Raw genomic sequence first — 19166 nt, forward strand, 5'->3', positions numbered from 1 at the left:
TCTATAGTATGCCTGTAAAGGGGCGAATGTTTCCCGTGTTTAGAACATTCTGAGAGCAAAATGACATTTCTAAAGGAAAAAAAGTAATTTAACTGCTTCCCGACCGCCTCACGCAAATATACTGTGGCAGAAGGGCACCTACAGGCAGAATCACGTACCTGTACATTGCCCGCCGGGAGCTCCGTTACCGCGATCGCGGGTCCCACGGACCCGGTGTCTGCGGGGATACCCGTGATCGCCTCACAGGGAGCAAGAACGGGGAAATGCTAATGTAAACAAGCATCTTCCCGTTCTGCCTAATGACACTGTCACTGATCATAGCTCCCTGTGATCCGGAGCGGTGATCAGTGACGTGTTACACGCAGCCCCTCCCCCTACATTTAGAATCACTCCCCAGGACACACTTAACCCCTACAGCACCACCTAGTGGTTAACCCCTCCACTGCCAGTCACATTTTTACAGTGATCAATGCAATTTTTTAACATTGATTGCTGTATATATGCCAATGGTCCCAAAAATGTGTCAAAATTGTCCAATGTGTCCGCCATAATATCACAGCCATGATAAAAATCTCTGATCGCCGCCATTACTAGTAAAAAAAAAAATCTATAAAAATGCCATAAAACTATCCCTTATTTTGTAGATGCTATAACTTTTGCGCAAACCAATCAATACAGGCTTATTGCGATTTTTTTTTTTACCAAAAATATGTAGAAGAATACGTATCGGCATAAACTGAGGGAAAAAAATGTTTTTTTTTTAACATTTTTGGGGGATATTTATTATAGCAAAAAGTAAAGAATAATGCCTTTTTTTCAAAATTGTTTTTTGTTTGTAGCGCAAAAAATAAAAACTGCAGAGGTGATCAAATACCACCAAAAGAAAGTTTCTATTTGTGGGAAAAAAAAAGAGGTTAAGTTTGTGTGGGAGCCACGTCGCACGACCGCGCAATTGTCAGTTAAAGCGACGCAGTGACAAATCGCAAAAAGTGCTCTGGTCAGGAAGGGAGTAAATTCTTCCAGGGCTGAAGTGGTTAAAAGTACTAGCGGTAGCGCCGGTTATAATGACTTGTCTGTCCCAGCAATACACATAAAAGTCATTGAAAAAAATTGCCTGGGGTTCCCCCACAGTCCATTACCAGGCCCTTTTGGGTCTGGCATGAATATTAAGGGGAACCCCGAACCAAAATAAAAAAAAATGCGTGGGGGTCCCCCCAAATTCCATACCAAGCCCTTCAGATCTGGTATGGATATTAATGGGGTACAAATGTACCCTTACTATTTCACAAAAAAAGTGTCAAAAATGTTAAAAAAGACAAGAGACGGTTTTTGACAATTCCTTTATTAATGTCTTCTTCTTTCACCGCTTCTTCTTCCATCTTCTTCTTTTTGGTCTTCATTCGGTTTTCTTCCTCCATCTTGTTCTTCCCCCGCTTCTTCCTTGGCTTTTTCTTCTGGTCCTCTGCTTTTTGCTCCAGTGTTCTCGTCCGCATCTTCCTCTTCCCTGCTACGTTTTCTGGACGATCCGCATCCATGGGAGGTTCCCGCTGTGTGACGCTTCTGTTTCCTTAACACTTCTTATATAACTGAGAGCGGGGCCACCCGGTGACCCCGCCCCCTCTGACATCACGGAGATAACCATAGGGAAGTTCCCGTGAAGTCCCCGTACGTCAGAGGGTGGCGGGGTCACGGGGTGGCCCGCCCTCAGTTATATAAGAAGTGTCAGAAGAACAGAAGTGTCACACAGCGGGAACCTCCCATGGATACGGATCATCTGGAGAACGTAGCGGGGAAGAAGAAGAAGCCGAAGGAACATGTGGACGAGAACACCGGAGTAAGAAGCAGAGGACCGGAGGAAAAAGCAGAGGAAGAAGTGGGGGAAGAACAAGATGGAGGGAGTAAACCACATGAAGACCAGAAGAAGATGGAAGAAGAAGCGGGGGAAGAAGAAGACATTATTAAAGGAATTGTCAAAAACCGTCTCTTGTCTTTTTTAACTTTTTTGACTTTTTTTTGAAATGTTAGGGGAACATTTGTACCCCATTACCATTTCACCTGGGGGGGCGGGGATCTGGGGGTCCCCTTGTTAAAGGGGGCTTCCAGATTCTGATAAGCCCCCCGCCTGCATACCCCCACAACCACCGAGCAAGGGTTGTGGGGATGAGGCCCTTCTCCCCATCAACATGGGGACAAGGTGCTTTGGGGGCTACCCCAAAGCACCCTTCCAATGTTGAGGGCATGTGGTCTGGTACGGTTCAGGAGGGGGACCTCTCTCACCCCCCCTTTTTACCTGCGTCCTGCCAGGTTGCCTGCTCGGATAAGGGTCTGGCATGGATTTTTAGGGGGACCCCATCCCATTTTTTTTTTATTTTGGCGTGGGGTTCCCCTTAATATCCATACCAGACCTGAAGGGCCTGGTATGGAATTTGGGGGGACCCCCACACATTTTTTTTTACATTTTGGTTTGAGGTTCCCCTTAATATTCATACCAGACCCAAAGGGCCTGGTAATGGACTGTTGGGGAATCCCAGGCCGTTTTTATCAATGACTTATTATGACTTATTATGTGTATTGCAGAGACCCAACAATTCATTATAGCCGGCGCTACCGCTAGTACTTTTAAATTACTTTTTATTTCCTTTAGACACCCCTTCACAGGCATACTATAGACACCCCCCGGTATGAAATTGAAAGAAATATTTCACTTTTATTGTTTAACTTTAAGCATTATAAAAATCACTGCTCATGAAAAAATTACCGTTTTTAAAACTTTTTTTTTGCATTGATACATGTCCCCTGGGGCAGGACCCGTGTCCCCAAACACTTTTTAGGACAGTAACTTGCATATAAGCCTTTAAAATTAGCACTTTTGGTTTTTCACTTTCAAGTCCCATAGACTTTAACGGTGTTCGCACACATTTTTTGCATGTTCTGATGCGAACCGAACGGGAGGGGGGGGTGTTGCCCGGGGGGCCCCATGATTTATCAGTCCGCCCCTGCTGCAAGGAACGATTTACCGCAGCTATCTGCACGTAACTGCAGGTAATTGCAGTGTACTATTTCTCCTGCAGATAGCAGCGGCAACAAGGAAAGAAAAACAGGAAGCACATCAGAAATGGCAAGAATGTTCCAAACACAGCTAAACACAGCTAATCGCAATGTACAACTGCAAGTGAACGCTGTGCCAGGATTCTCTGAATTTAAAAATAACAAAACGTGCTTTTAACAGCGGCAGAACAGCCGTCCGCGTGAAAGGGGCCTTCAGCGGAGTACGCTGCAGGTCCCGCCCTCCCTCAAGTGTTTCTCATTTTGAAGTTCAAAAGTTGGGAGGTATTCATTCCCTAAAGCTGCGCCCTCTCCCCTACCAGGCAAGGTGTGGAAGTTTTAGTTTGCCTTGCCTGCCAGCTGCCTCGTAGCCAGTGAGGGGAAATGGTGAATGTATAACTCCACCTCCTCATTACACACTGCCGTTTAGTGCCAGTTCAGCTCAAATTTGTAATGCTCTGTGATGTCCTTCACGCTTTTCCCCATCATATGGGCGCAAAGTGATGGAGGTACCAGTGAGGATGTAGACAATGGGGAGGGGGGTTGCACTGCGGATTAGAGGGGGAGAAAGGGGGGGTGGAAGAATGATGGTGGGGGGCACCAAAATACACCTTCGCATGTGTAGACAAAAATCCTTGCGCTGGCCCTGGTTTGGAGGAGTGGGTGCTCCTAGGCAGACTACATTGTGCATTACCGCATTACCTAGGGTGGTCTGCATGCAACATGTGATGTTGAACCCCTATGGTTGAAAGAACTGAAATCTAATAAATGAATTGGGCAGGCCAGGGACAACCAGGCTGTGTAGAAAGAAGATAGATGATGCTGGAGGTCCTCCAGCCAGGAAATTAAGCGGGTCTCTATTTGACTTGCTATAGCTTCTAAAGCACATTGTGAGATAGACAAGGCTGGAGTTCAGCTTGAAAACTGCAGTATAGACACGCCGATATCCTCCTAATCTAGAGGAACTACAGGACCCAGGATATTTTACAGCATTATTGAATACAGTAGTAGATTATTTATTGCCATAGTATGATGGAGAAGGAGAAAAGCAGACAGAGATATCAGGTGTCCTCTGATGTCCATCAGTCCATATCAGAAGACGATCTCCTTCTCACAGATGTAAGGGAACATATTGGAACAGTGAACATCATTCCATTCAACTCCTCGCCTTAACACAACACAGTCTTCCCTTCCTTGGAAAGCAGGATCCTTCCAATCATCGGGCTGTTGGTCCCCCCAGAACCTGAAGGACGGAAGAGACAATAGTGATTAGACCAAGACAAGAACTGAGAAGATCTGGAACCTCAGAAATGCTATAAAATGGGATCTTCAAGGTGTGAGCCGGACAACAGTGATGGATTGCAAGAGAGCTGACCACATGCTAAAATTTTTGTTTTATAATGCAAGTCAATTTTATTGAAATAAATTTGCAATTTACAAGACTAAAGCATACAAAACATTCCCACTAGACTTCTAAGCCCTTGTACACACGGTCGGAGAATCTGTCGGAATGAGTCTTATCGGACCACGTCGTCAGATAATCCGACTGTGTGTGGTATGCATCAGACTGATTCCGTCCGAATCTCCGTCCGACCCAATTTTCCAACATGTTGGAAATATTTCCCGACCAACTGGGCCGGACGGACCTAATCCGATCATGTGTAGAGCATTTTCATCGGACCAAGTGCCACGCATGCTCAGATCAAATTCCTACATCAAAGCTATTGGCTACTAGCCTGAATGTAGTCCCATCGTAACGAAATTACATCATCACGTTCTGAAAGATCTGATTTTTCGCCCGAAACTTGGCCCGACCGTGTGTATGCAACAGTTTCGGACACAATCCGTCGGACTAAATCCGACGGGCAAAATCCGACGGATTTGGTTGGCAAAATCTCCGACCGTGTGTACGTGGGCTTAGAATACAAAAAGAGCCAAGGACTACCTACCCACAATGCCCAGGTCACCTACCCACAAGGCCAAGCTACAGAAGAGCAGGCTGGGTAGGCAAATAAAAAGGACAGGCGTGGCATGTTTTCTTTCTCTGCAGATGCCATCTTACAGACAGAAGGAGATCTGTGTGTGTGTATGGGCGGCGAGATTGACACAATATCGGCGACACCTACTGTATATACACACAATTATCCCAAGTCAGGGATCTATCCCACTAGTATCTTTACACAGCATCATAGGTAGGGTGAACAGATTACTCAGATAAATTAGAGTCCAGCCACTGAGACCAAACTTTCCAAAATGTTTTGGGGCATTCCCTGTGTTTGCATGTCAGTTCCTCCCTTCTTAGATTAAAATCGATCACATCAGACCATTGAGCAATTGTTGGTGGGGAGTTTGATATCCATTTCTGCAATATGAGTTTACGGGGCTATATACATAGACCGCAGCCACATCGCATGCATTGCACATGTTAGAAAGTCTTCCAATACAATCCCTAGCAGAGCTATTTTTGGATCAGAATGAACATGTGTAGAGCATAAAGTATTTAAAGTATCAAATATATACTCCTAGTATCTATGCTATTTAAGACAATGGCACAACATATATACTATATTACCAAAAGTATTGGGACACCTGCCTTTACATGCACATGAAATTTAATGGCATCCCAGTCTTAGCCCTTGTACACACGGTCGGACATTCCGACAACAAAATCCATCGGATTTTGTCCGAAACTTGTGTTGCATACACACGGTCGGACAAAGTTGTCGGAAAATCCAATCGTTGGTAACGTGATTACGCTATTTAGTAACGACATGACTAATTTCAGGCTAGTAGCCAATAGCTTTGGTCTCGTAATTTGATCTGAGCATGCATGGCTCTTTGTCCAATCAGAATTCTCTACAAACGATCGGACAAAGTCCAATCGGACCATGTTGTCAGAAAATTGTATAGCCCAGCTATAAAACTTTGTTGGTCGGATATTCTGATGGAAACAGTCCGATGGAGCCCACACACGGTCAGATTATCCGACAACACGGTCTGATCGGACATTTTCCCTCAGAATGCCTGACCGTGTTTACAAGGGCTTAGTCCGTATGGGTTCAATATTGAGTTGGCCCACCATTTTCAGCGATAACAGCTTCAACTCTTCTGTGAAGGCCGTCCACAAGGTTTAGGAGGGTGTCTATGGGAATGATTGACCATTCTACCAGAAGAGCATTTGTGAGGTCAGGCACTGATGTTGCACAAGAAGTCCTGGCATGTGGCTTGGCGCGCGGCGGAGATGGCAGCCTGAACGAGGAGCTCCGTCAAGCCCGAGGCCCTTAGCACCTCTCTTCCGAAAGCCTAGCGAGGATGAACAAACAGTTCCGCGGGTCTCAGCACACACGATCCCGCAGATCCACGTTGGTGTCTGCGGGAGGATCTATATCAGAGATTTTCCAGAAACAAACAGCAGCTCAGAGAGCCCAGGAGGGTGGCAAGATGGCGCCGTCGCACGAGGACGGGGATCTCAGTGAGGACTCTCAGTCGGCCTCGGAGGATCGCGGTAGGAGACCTGCTCGTCCCGATCACCCCCTCACATACGCGGACATGTCCGGCTTCGCTGCCGACATCAAGTCCTCCTTTTCTGCGGCCATAACAGATTTAAAAACCAATCTGTTGGTTCTCACAGAAAAGATGGCCGCGGCGGATACTGCGGGGAAGCTCCGAGACAGAGAAATACTCAGGCTGGATACAGTTGCCTCATCGCACGCTCAACACTTTATTGAACTAAACAGGCACATGGAGGACCTTGATAATAGGGGGAGACGGAACAATATTAGGGTCCGCGGTGTGCCGGAAACAGTGACTGCCGACCAGATCATGCCTGCCCTCCAGAGGGTCTTTAACAGTGTGCTGGAACGACCTGAGGACTCAGCCATTGAATTCGTTCGGGCTCATAGAGCCCTCCGAGCTAGAGGACCTGATACCCTACCACCCCGCGACATTATATGCTGCCTGCAGAACTTTTCGTTAAAGGAAGAGATTATGTTTAAGGCCCGCAGGAATGACCACATCGTGTTTAACGGTGAGAATATTAAACTGTTCCAAGATCTTTCGCAGATCACCTTGAAAAACCGCAGAGCCTTGCGGCCTTTACTGGAAGCACTCAGAGCGAAGGATATTCGTTACACCTGGCGTTTCCCTTTTGCTCTCTCAGTTTCTCACAATGGCAAGCAATACCTGCTCCGCAATCCGACAGACCTCCCAGAGTTCTGCGATGCCCTGCATCTTGACCCCGTGGACCTCCCGGACTGGTATCAGGAGTTTTCCCTGCCGCCCAGGGAGAGGAGCCCACCCCACTCTCCTCTACCTACACCTGACAAGCGCCTCGCCAAGAAGCAGCGTTCAGCCTGGCAAGATGGTCCGGGTACAGGGACACCGCGCAGCAGGGCGCACTCCTCTAGACCACCACCAGATGATTAATTGTTGGCACCACGGTCCCCTGTGATCGTGCCCCCCACCCTGTTGTGGTCCGCCCTCACCATATATTTCCTGGGCACATTTTTACTTTTTATTACTTTTTATTTTTTATTTTTTTGTTGTTTTCAGAGATTCCCCTGAAATCCTTTGGCCCTGACCACGGACTTCGCCGGAGCCTGGAACCGCTAGGGCCCTGCGACTCCTCTGCTTTTGGGACCTTGCCCGGGGACATTTCTCCCTCTTGCCCTAGGTTTGTATTCTAGGCTCTCCGAGTCGTATTTCACTAACCACCCACTCCCATTGCCAAGGACGGAGAATTGGGAGTCGCATGTGAACTAAGGGAGTTGTGGCTAAGTGATTGGTGGGATTTGCTCTTGATCACTGGGGGACTTAAGTTGGTTGACACATTGTTGCAGTCTGGCCAGGGACGTTTACTTATCATTTGCACGTTGGTGAGACTGTTGGGACTTGGGAGGTGGGGGGGGGGTGCGCTCCTGAAGCACATGCCCGGGGATGCTATAGGGGTGGGGCTGCTTAGGGGGGGGGGACGAGCTATTTTCTCCTCCTGGTCCGGCCGCACTTTTTGGCATCAGATTTTCGTTTTTATTGGGTCATGGCATTGTGCTGAGTTCTTTTCATGCTTGTTTGTTTGTTCTACTCGTTCAGTTTATATATATTCTTATTTTATTTTTCCATGGCAGAGATGTTTATAAGATTGATATATCAGATATAAGGGGCCTAGGCTTGGCTTCCATCTACGAGTTATTAGTGTATCACACCATTATTGTTTAACTGCATTTGATAACGGTTGCCATTGAGGCTACGTGTCTCCCTTGTTTCCACACGTGGCCCGGTGATTGGGCGGGGATTCTCCTCCCCTCCCGAGTACCGGATCTTTGACCTACTTGGCCGCATTATAGGCCGACGGGGGTCGTTACCTCTAACTCTTCATTTTATTTTGACCTCTCTATTCCTTTGACTTTCCTATTTCGGTCCTTATTTCCTTCTCTGTTGCTCTCTCTTGCCTCTCTTGGCTGCTATAAAACAGATACAGGTGGAGTGTTTTACCATAATAATCTTTGAGTCTTGCAGGTGGTGACTGTAGGCAAAGCCTACCATCTCTCCCTGTCCCTACAGATGGCTTACTCAGCTCTTGGCACGTCGCCGACGCTAGTGTCGCACAACGTGAAAGGCTTGAATATACCGGAAAGACGTTCTACACTGCTCCGGGAATTGAAAAAAGGTAAACCGCAAATTGTCTTCCTGCAGGAGACACATTTTAAAACAGGTCAGGTCCCTAGGCTCACCGACTCCTACTTCACGGACGCACACCACGCTACTAACGATATTTCTAAATCTAGGGGGGTCTCCATTTTACTAAGTAGAGGTGCCTCCTTTGAACTCACGGACAAAAAGGTGGACCCAGAGGGGAGGTTTATTTTCCTCAAGGGTACCCTCAGCGGTGTCCCCACGACGCTTGCCAATGTATATTTCCCTAACACCTCGCACCTGTCGTTCTGCAGAATGCTGGTGCGCCAATTGGAGGGGTTTGGGGCGGGTTGCTTGCTTTTAGGAGGTGACTTCAATATCCCACTGGACCCTCTCTTAGATACGTCTTCGGGGAAGACGGCAGTCTCCTTCCATACTTTGAAGGCCATTAAACTTCTTCTCCACTCCCTGGACTTGGTGGACACCTGGCGTTACTTACATCCATCCGACAAAGACTTTTCCTTTTACTCGATTCCTCACGACCGTCATTCTAGGATTGACTATTTATTCATTACCCAAAGAGATTTACATAAGGTGCAGCACTCCCATATAGGGATTCAATCTATTTCCGATCACGCCCCAATTTCTGTTAGCCTCACTCAATCTGATACTTCCAGAAAGACTCCGATGTGGAGGCTGAATTCCTCCCTATTGACTGACCCATCTTTGTTTCCCAAGATTGAAACGACCCTGAAGGAATTCTTTGAGCACAATGTGACTCCAGGTATGGATCCCTTTTCGATATGGGAGGCCCACAAATGTACGGTCAGGGGGTTACTAATGTCATTAGGGGCTCAAAGGAAAAGAGAAAGGGAGAAAGACATAGGCAGACTTACTCACACGATCCGACATTTAGAAACTCTTCACAAACAGTCTCTGTCGGAGAGATCAGCGAAGGAGCTTCTTGAGGCAAGGTTGGCTCTCCGGCAGATATTGGACTCGCAAACTAGGAGACTTTTATTTCTGCGGAAGAAGATGTATTACGGACAAGGGGATAAAGCGGGCCACCTACTTGCCAGGGCTCTGAGGGATCTCAACACCAAGACCAACATCCCGGGAATTCGGAATCAAGAGGGACACTTAGACAGAACGACTGACGCTATAGCCCAACATTTCCAAGAGTTCTATACGAAACTCTATAATCTTCCGCCACAACATAGGCCCCCTGACATGAGTAATGGGAGACTTCAAAACATACGGGACTACCTGGAGGGGTCGGGTCTACCCTCACTTACAAAGGAGGATGCGGAGATACTAGATGCCCCTATTGATCAGGATGAGATCAGATTTGCTATTAAAGGACTTAAAAAGGGTAAAAGCCCTGGACCTGATGGCTACACAGCAATTTATTATAAGACATTTATAGACACCCTAACCCCGCATTTACACACGGCACTAAACTCCTTGGCGAAGGGTGGGAGGGTCCCCCCTGAGTTTTTATCTGCACACATTGCAGTCATTCCAAAACCGGACAAGGACCCTACACACTGCGCAAGTTATAGACCGATTTCATTGTTGAATTTAGATGTTAAGATATTGGCGAAAATAATTGCTACGAGACTGTCCCCCTTCCTCTGTAGGCTGATTGGTCCGAGCCAGGTTGGCTTTATGCCAGGTAGAGAAGCTAGGGATAATGTCACCAAAGCCTTGGATTTGATACACGCGGCCCATGTGCGAAACATCGAGGGCCTTCTCCTGTCCACCGACGCGGAGAAGGCCTTCGATAGAGTAGCCTGGGACTACATGTTTGAGTCATGTAGACACATAGGGCTGGGACCTGGTTTGATGAACTGGATAGCCGCTTTGTATCAGAACCCTTCGGCTAAACTTAAAATCAATGGGGCCTTATCAGACAGGGTAGACATAAGGAATGGCACGAGACAGGGCTGCCCCCTGTCCCCTCTGTTGTTTATTATATCCCTGGAACCCTTTATTAGGAGAGTCATAGCTAACAGTTCGGTACGGGGCTTCAGAGTGGAAGGAAGGGAGTTCAAAGTGGGAGCTTATGCCGATGACCTCCTGTTTTTTATTACTGATCCACACTTGTCTATACCGTCACTTGTGAAAGAATTTTCGGTCTATGGGTACATATCTAATCTCAAGATTAATTACTCTAAGTCGGAGGCGATGAATATTACCCTGTCAGCCCCAATATTGCACAGTGCGATGGAAAATAGTTCTTTTAAGTGGGTGTCCCATGCCATTAAATATTTAGGAGTGTGGCTAACACCCAAGATAGACTCCGTTTTCGCCCGTAACTTCATACCTCTACTTAAGACCATTGACAGAGATTTGCAACACTGGCACACTAAACCTATTTCCTGGTTTGGAAGAGCGGCCACATGCAAAATGAACGTCCTGCCTAGGGTTTTATACCTAATCCGAGCCCTACCCATTAGGATCCCGCAGAGTTTCTTTAGATCTCTCCAGGCCATATTACTGAGATTTATATGGGCCCATAAAACGCCCCGTATCAAATTCTCTCTACTGATGAAGTCCAAGAGTCTGGGTGGGCTGGGAATACCTAATTTTCGGAACTACTACCGGGCTTCCCATATTGCGAGAATTGTGGACTGGCATTGTCATTCTGCTGCAAAGGATTGGGTGATGTTAGAGAGGGAATCAGTTCCGGTACCTTTGTCTTTCTCCCCATGGATCCCAAAAGCCAGGTACCCTCTGGCAATGTCGAAACACCCTTTAATAGGGACCACCCTTGAAGTTTTCCATCAGTTGGCTAAACAACACGTGCTCTCCTCCCCTGGAGGCCCGCTTACTCCGTTACAACATAACCCTGACTTTGCTCCGGGACTGGGGAATCAAACACTAAGGCCCACTGACAGACGACTTCCACTCTTAGCTATGCACTGCTTTGATAAGGGGGTGATGAAGGACTTTGTAAGGTTGAAGTCGGATAATGACATCCCTTTACTGCCTCTATGGACGTATTTTCAGATACGGTCCTTTGTTAACAAGTCACCTCGTAGGGAACATTTTATTAGAGAACTCACGGAGTTGGAGTCGGTGTGCCTTAAAGGGGAACAGGTATTAAACACTCATATATCAAAGATCATATAGTGAATAATATAAGAAAAAAGTCCATAAAGTGAGAACCAATTTCACAATAAAGCTGGTATGGAGATGGCTGGACCGTCATGGGCAAAGACAGTTCATTGAACAGATGTATTCATGTAAGCCAGCTTATCTGTAAACATCAAAAGAGGTAGATAAATACTTCTTACCGGCTGTGTTGGACTCACAAAGTCATATGACAGTTGAGTCTGAAAAGGCTTGAGGTCTCACTCTGGGACCAAGGGGTATGTGAAGGGAGGTCCAGTAAGCTGGTGGAGGGACTTCAAACGGCTGTATACTCGATGGTGTGTTTCACGAATGGAGCATCCAGGTAGTCCAAAGACCAGCTCAGACACGGCCCGTTATACCGATAATCCAATCACCCCAAGTGGGGAGGGAAAAGTTTGGGGGTTAAGCCACACAGAGAAGAAAAAAGAAGAAAAAGCTCCACATGGTGCGGGTCAGGCGGTATAAAATGCGAATTTATTAAAGTCAAAAAGTAATTAATGACTTAGGTGATCACAAAAATAGAATAAAAAAGGGGGGTTTAAAAAGCAATGTGGGGTACCAACAGCTAGCCCGGGCTAGCTGTTGGTACCCCACATTGCTTTTTAAACCCCCCTTTTTTATTCTATTTTTGTGATCACCTAAGTCATTAATTACTTTTTGACTTTAATAAATTCGCATTTTATACCGCCTGACCCGCACCATGTGGAGCTTTTTCTTCTTTTTTCTTCTCTGTGTGGCTTAACCCCCAAACTTTTCCCTCCCCACTTGGGGTGATTGGATTATCGGTATAACGGGCCGTGTCTGAGCTGGTCTTTGGACTACCTGGATGCTCCATTCGTGAAACACACCATCGAGTATACAGCCGTTTGAAGTCCCTCCACCAGCTTACTGGACCTCCCTTCACATACCCCTTGGTCCCAGAGTGAGACCTCAAGCCTTTTCAGACTCAACTGTCATATGACTTTGTGAGTCCAACACAGCCGGTAAGAAGTATTTATCTACCTCTTTTTATGTTTACAGATAAGCTGGCTTACATGAATACATCTGTTCAATGAACTGTCTTTGCCCATGACGGTCCAGCCATCTCCATACCAGCTTTATTGTGAAATTGGTTCTCACTTTATGGACTTTTTTCTTATATTATTCACTATATGATCTTTGATATATGATTATTTCGTAATCCATGTTAATTACACTTTCAAGCGCTACACATATTTTTTCTATTTGCATGCTGAACTTTGTTTGTTTTTGGTGTTAGCTGCTATTTCCTGGCTGTTGAGGCCATTTTGTTATACATGTTTAATTTTAGCGCAGTGTTTTCCCCCTAATTTCAGGTATTAAACACTACCTCTACCGCATACGATTGGTTGCAGCATCTGGCAACGGGACCGAGAGATCGGTTTAGAGAGAGATGGTCGGCAGATTTGGAAATAGACTTCTCGGATGCTCAATGGGAGAAGGCCTGTATATTAGCCCACAAATGCTCTATCAGTACAAGAATGCAGGAAACTGCATATAAAATACTTACCCGCTGGTATGTCACACCTGACAAGACTCATAAATGGTACCCCCAATCCAGCGATCTGTGTTGGCGTTGTCTCCAGGAGAGGGGTACCATGCTTCATGTATGGTGGAGTTGTGATAAAATTAGTACATTCTGGGACGATGTTAGGAGGTTGGTGTATCGAATCACGGAGACTGTAATGACTTTAGATGCTGCATGTTGTCTTCTCAACATTTCTGATTTCTCTTTGAAAAAACACGCAAATTCTCTGTCAAGGCACCTATTAAATGCGGCTAGGTCGCTTATACCTCTATATTGGAGGACCACGCACACCCCTTCTCTGAAGGAGTGGTTGTTGAAGGTTTCCCATATATGTGAACTGGAAGATACTAAGGCACAATCAGAGGAAGCTGTAGCACGACATCACAAAACCTGGTCTCCTTGGTTCGAATACCGGTATTCTCAAGAATATAAGTTACTGGTCGGGTGATTTGCACACCGGAGGAATGTACATGATTAGTCGAAACTGAGTGGTCGATGGAGTCGACCTACGGGCCACCTTTCATGGGTTAATAGTTGAAGCTCCTATGCATTGAGCATTATCACACTATGTATCTGGTTCTCTTCTTTCCCCTCTCTCTTTCTAACATTTATTTCTTCCTTCTTTACTCTCTGCATTTCCATTCTCCTACGAAGTACAGCTGTTGCTCGCAGCTTGGTATTGTCATTATACAAGGGCCATTTGGCGTTGTTTTCTGTTACCAATCTGCACGTAGATAAAGATCAGATCCAAAAGATGAGGGTAGTTTCGCACTTCATTGTTGGTATTTTATACGACTGTCTGATCTCTTATGTCCATGTTTGAATTTTTCTTTTTGTGCATTTTATGTTCTACACGCCTGTACTTTCTCATGTATCGCTTACATTTTTGAATAAAAACCTTTTTAAATGTGAAAAAAAAAGAAGTCCTGGCATGCAGTCTCCACTCTAATTCATCCCAAAGGTGTTCTATCGGGTTGAGGTCAGGACTCTGTCCAGGTCAGTCAAGTTCCTCCACCCCAAACTCTCTCATCCATGTCTTCATGGACCTTGCTTTGTGCACTGGTCCAAATGATTTAGTGGAGGGGGGGTTATGGTGTGAGGATTGTGTTTCAGGGGTTGGGCTTGGCCCCTTAGTTCCAGTGAAGGAAACTCTAAAGGCGTCAGCATATTAAGAGATTTTGGACGATTTCATGCTCCCAAATTTGTGGGAACAGTTTGGGGATGGCCCCTTCCTGTTCCAATATGACTGCACACCATTGCACAAATCAAGGTCTGTAAAGACATGGATGAGAGAGTTTGGGGTGGAGGAACTTGACTGGCCTACAGAGTCCTGACCTCAACCCGATAGAACAGAGACTGCAAGCCAGGCCTTCTTGTCCACATCAGTGCCTGACCTCACAAATGAGCTTCTGGAAGAATGGTCAAACATTCCCATAGACACATTCCTAAACCTTGTGAACGGCCTTCCCAGAAGAGTTGAAGCTGTTATAACTGCAAAGGGCGGGCCAACTCAATATTGAACCCTACGGACTAAGACTGGGATGCCATTAAAGTTCATTTGCGTGTAAAGACAGATAAGATTCTAGATTATATGGGGCCTTTCCAGGTTTTAAAAGGACTATGATAATCGACTCATTCATGGAGGGTGGAAGATGGCCACACTTCAAGGTTGCATTAAATACCTGTAATCATTCAGGCAACAAAATTGGCTCCATACATTTTATAAACCTCCCCTGGCAACCCATCAGTGCCTGGGGCTTTATAATTAGGTAGACTGGCAGAGACCCAGAGTTTCTCTAGAGTCACAGGTTTATTTAATTCCTCCCTGTCAGCTCCAGACAGTTCTGGTAATGTAATGAAGTTAAGAAAAAGCTGAGTTCAGCCTCTTCATAATATACTTTTTACAAATTACACTTTGTACAAGTTTTTAAAGAAATCACAAAACACAGATGAAATCTCCAAAGTGGTATGCCACAATTTGATGGTACAATCTACTGAAGTTAGGTCAGGGGTGGCCAACCACATACCTACATAGCTCCCGTGATGAGTTCTTCCTCCCACTAATTTCCCTAACTGTCTATGTGAACAGTTCTCTCCTCCAGGTCCTTCCCCATGTGAGAAGTTCTTAGCCTTCACTCCATTACCTATTGGCCTATGTAAGGAGTTATTTTCCTCATCTCTTTCCCTAGTTGGAATGATGTAAGGAGAAGGGATGAGCCAAGGGTTTGTTGAGAACCTAGTTTCAGACCAAACTTTGGCTGTCCGGTTGTTTGATAGAACACCCCAAGTTTTGCTCTGTGTTTGGTGGGAGCCGAGCATCCTATATTGATGTGAGTTCTGGAAATGGAAAGTTCTAAGGATTAGAAAACACTGATGATACAAGTCACAGTTCCTAATGTAAAAGTTCCACAGGCATCCAGAAAATGAAATTTGACTTTGATGTATATTGCTTTTTTCGAATTCTCATCCTTTGCTCCCATCAAAAGGCAAGTAAGTGAAGGCACGTTGAGTGCTGATCCAGAGAAGTGGCGGCACCCCTCTGGAACCTTTTATTACAGAGTCAGTCTCTCTAAACCAGCCCCCCACTTTGATATGCTCTGCTCAGGAGGGCTGTCTCATAAGGACTTACTCATAGATCATTATTGATAATATGTACATTGTGGTTTTCTGGGTGACAAGATGTAGTAAAGCTCTGGGCAGAGTGAAATAAAGACACAACTATGTACTTCATCTCAGGGACCCATCGGTGTGCCACTTTTTCAGATCATTTTGCCAGATCTTAGTGTTGGGGATCTGTGAGGAGGGTTCAGAAATTTGGGGTTTTAGTGTACTTACTCTGGAGTTACATCAAAAGGAGATCCGTCCACCCATTTCCAGGTTCCCCCCATATCCGTTAGACCGATCCACAAGGAAAAGTCCGTCACAATCCCTCTCAGAAAATTCTTAAGAAAGAAAAAATATAGAAGTTGTTAGAAGATGAATTATTATACACACACGTAAGAGGGGCTTCGTGGTTGGCTGGTTTTGACACCAAAGCCCTATTCCCTACTAGACTTGTGCACAATGGAACATTTCGATTAGTTTTGGTTCGTTGTCATTCGTAAAATCCATCATTTTGTTCTGTTATATTCATTATGTTACGTTAATAAGTTTTCGGATAATTCGTTATTATTCGTAGAGTGTCGATATTCGTTATACGGAATCTCGAATCATGTCGAATCAATTCGTTATATGCGCTATAATTTAGTTCGTATTTGTTGAAATTCGATATTTATGTATATATATTCGTGATAATGATTCGTAGTTTGGAAAGTCGTTTGTTTATTGAATTTTTTAACACACACAATGACAATGTCTCTTCTCCTCGGCTCAAATACAATACAACACCCTTCTCACTCAGTTCTCAGGAATGCACTTTGCCAGTAATCCAACCTCTGGCACAAAATTAATCAGCTGATTGGACTATAAGATTTACTTTGAGCTGACCTTTTGTTTCATTAGATCTTTAACCGGTTCCTGACCAGCGCACGCCGATGTACGTCGGCAGAATGGCACGGGCAGGCATATTGGCGTACAGGTACGTCCAATCTTCAATGCCGCCCTGCCATCGCAAGCGCCGCCGGCGGCACGCTCGCATGCCGGTCGGGACCACCGTGAGTCCGGTCGCGGGTCCCGCGGACTTGATCGCCGCAGGCATACCCGCGATCGTCTCACGGGGTGGCTGAATGGAGGAAATGCTGTGTAAACAGCATTTCCCCATTCTGCCTAGCAACTAGTGACGCTGATCTCTGCTCCATGTGATTGGAGCAGAGATCAGTGTTCACTAAATGAAAGCCCAGACCCCCCACAGTTAGTAACACACCCTTAGGAACACTTAACCCCTACACTGCCACCCACTGGTTAACCCCTTCACTGCCAGTGTCATTTACACAGGAATCACTGCATTTATACAGCAGCGATTACTGTATAAATGACAATGGTCCCAAAAATGTGTCAAAAATGTCTGATGTGTCCGCCGCAATGTCGCAGTCACAATAAAAATCGCTGATCGCCGCCATTACTAGTAAAAAAAAATAAAAATAAAACATTATTAATAAAAATGCCATAAAACTATCCCTATTTTGGAAACTCTATAACTTTTGCGCAAACCAATCAATAATCGCTTATTGCGATTTTTTTTACCAAAAATATGTAGAATACGTATCGGCCTAAGCTGAGGGAAAATTTTTTTTTATATATTTCTGGGGGATATTTATTATAACAAAAAGTAAAAAATAATGCGTTTTTTTCAAAATTGTCGCTCTATTTTTGTTTATAGCGCAAAAAATTCAAACCGCAGGGGTGATCAAATACCACCAAAAGAAAGCTCTATTTGTGGGAAAAAAAGTACGTCAATTTTGTTTGGGAGCCACGTCGCACGACCACGCAATTGTCAGTTAAAGCGACGCAGTGCCGAATCGCAAAAAGTGGTCTGGTCTTTGACCAGCAAAATGGTCGGGTCTGTAAGTGGTTAAAGAATCATGTTGAATTCATTCGTTATATCCTCTATAATTTCTTTCGTATTCGTTGTAATTCGTTATCTTTTTATCTGGACATTCGGATGCATCCGAATGTCCGAAAGATGCAAAATTCAGCCGAATTTCGATTCGTTACGAAACGAACTGCACAAGCCTATTCCCTACCCCTACTTGAGCCTTTCAAGAAACTGCCCAGCTGAGGCTGAACCTTCTGCCCTTCTTGTTCCCTGCTCCTTGCCAATGACCTCCATGTGACATTCCCTGGGGTAGACCTTTAAATTACCAAGGAAGGAATGTCCACACAAGAAATAATTTTGCTGCACTTTGCTGGTGGTATACAGAAAATGGCATTACAGTCACAATACAGGTATATACATTCCGGAATCACTTGACATGCACAACCAATCATATTGAGTGGACGGTCCGCAGTAGTCGCAAGTGAAAGCATGTACAGCACCCAGCAGCCATCTACCTTTCAGTCTCTCTACTCTGTCCAGGGTCATTAGTACTCACAGGACTGTGCTCTCTGAAGTCACCTTTTGGCTTGGTACATCTCTCCCAGCAACCCTTTAGGGAAACAGCCTCACACAGGGATCTAAAGGTCTTTTGCATTCCACCCTAGCCCCCACCTCCATAAGGGACACTATGACTACAGCAGGCTCCTCCTATGCACAGGTCTACTCCACCCAGTCTACTGCCCTGTCCAGGGCCTACGTGTCCTCATAAGTGTGGGGTGCTTGGATCTCATGCCACAAGAGAGTGTGTGCCACTCTCTCTATCTGACATACAGTATGTACGGGTGTTTACTCACCCCTGACCTCAATGTAGGGGGGGCTCTATCTAAAAGGAGCCTAACACTTGAACACACTGATTGCTGTAACCATGCACTAATCTGGTACGGAGTCACCTAGTGGCAAAGTAGTTAACTGCCCCTGCCTACACACACTATGGATGATTTGGTGAGATGACGGTTGGGTTACCAGTATATTTTTGGATTGGCTAGGAAACTGGGCACCTGGAGGAAACCCACACAAAATGGTGGGAGTACTTCACACCACATCACAAATGTGATCCCCCCGAGACGCAGACCTGGTACAAACCATCTCTAAGCTTGTGAAATCTCTGAAGTCAGCCTCAAAAAAATGGCCAGCAAGGTCAAGGTTAAAAAAAGCAGGAGAGAGGAAATATATTCCAGAAAAACAATCTTTTGACAACGTATAGCTTTCTAACATAACAACATTTAGCACTGAAGATCATGCATAGAAACCTAAAGATTCTGAAAAAATAAA

General features: G+C 45.4%; 1 protein-coding gene across 5 annotated transcripts in view; it reads right to left on the reverse strand.

The window, feature by feature from the left end:
- Window positions 1-4027: 4027 nt before the first annotated feature.
- Window positions 4028-19166, reverse strand: part of LOC143961708 (C-type lectin domain family 10 member A-like) — a 93376-nt gene continuing 78237 nt past the window's right edge. For all 5 annotated transcript variants that reach the window (XM_077471037.1, XM_077471035.1, XM_077471036.1 and 2 more), the window contains 2 exons: window positions 16196-16302; window positions 4028-4288 (listed from right to left, as the gene is read on the reverse strand). In XM_077471037.1, coding sequence (XP_077327163.1) covers window positions 4138-4288; window positions 16196-16302 — 258 coding nt within the window. In that variant the 3' untranslated portion in view covers window positions 4028-4137. The remainder of the gene's footprint in view (window positions 4289-16195; window positions 16303-19166) is intronic.

Source organism: Lithobates pipiens, unplaced genomic scaffold (assembly GCF_037356315.1).
Source record: "Lithobates pipiens isolate NorthernLeopardFrog02 unplaced genomic scaffold, aLitPip1_a1.2 Scaffold_8, whole genome shotgun sequence".
NCBI lineage: Eukaryota > Metazoa > Chordata > Amphibia > Anura > Ranidae > Lithobates > Lithobates pipiens.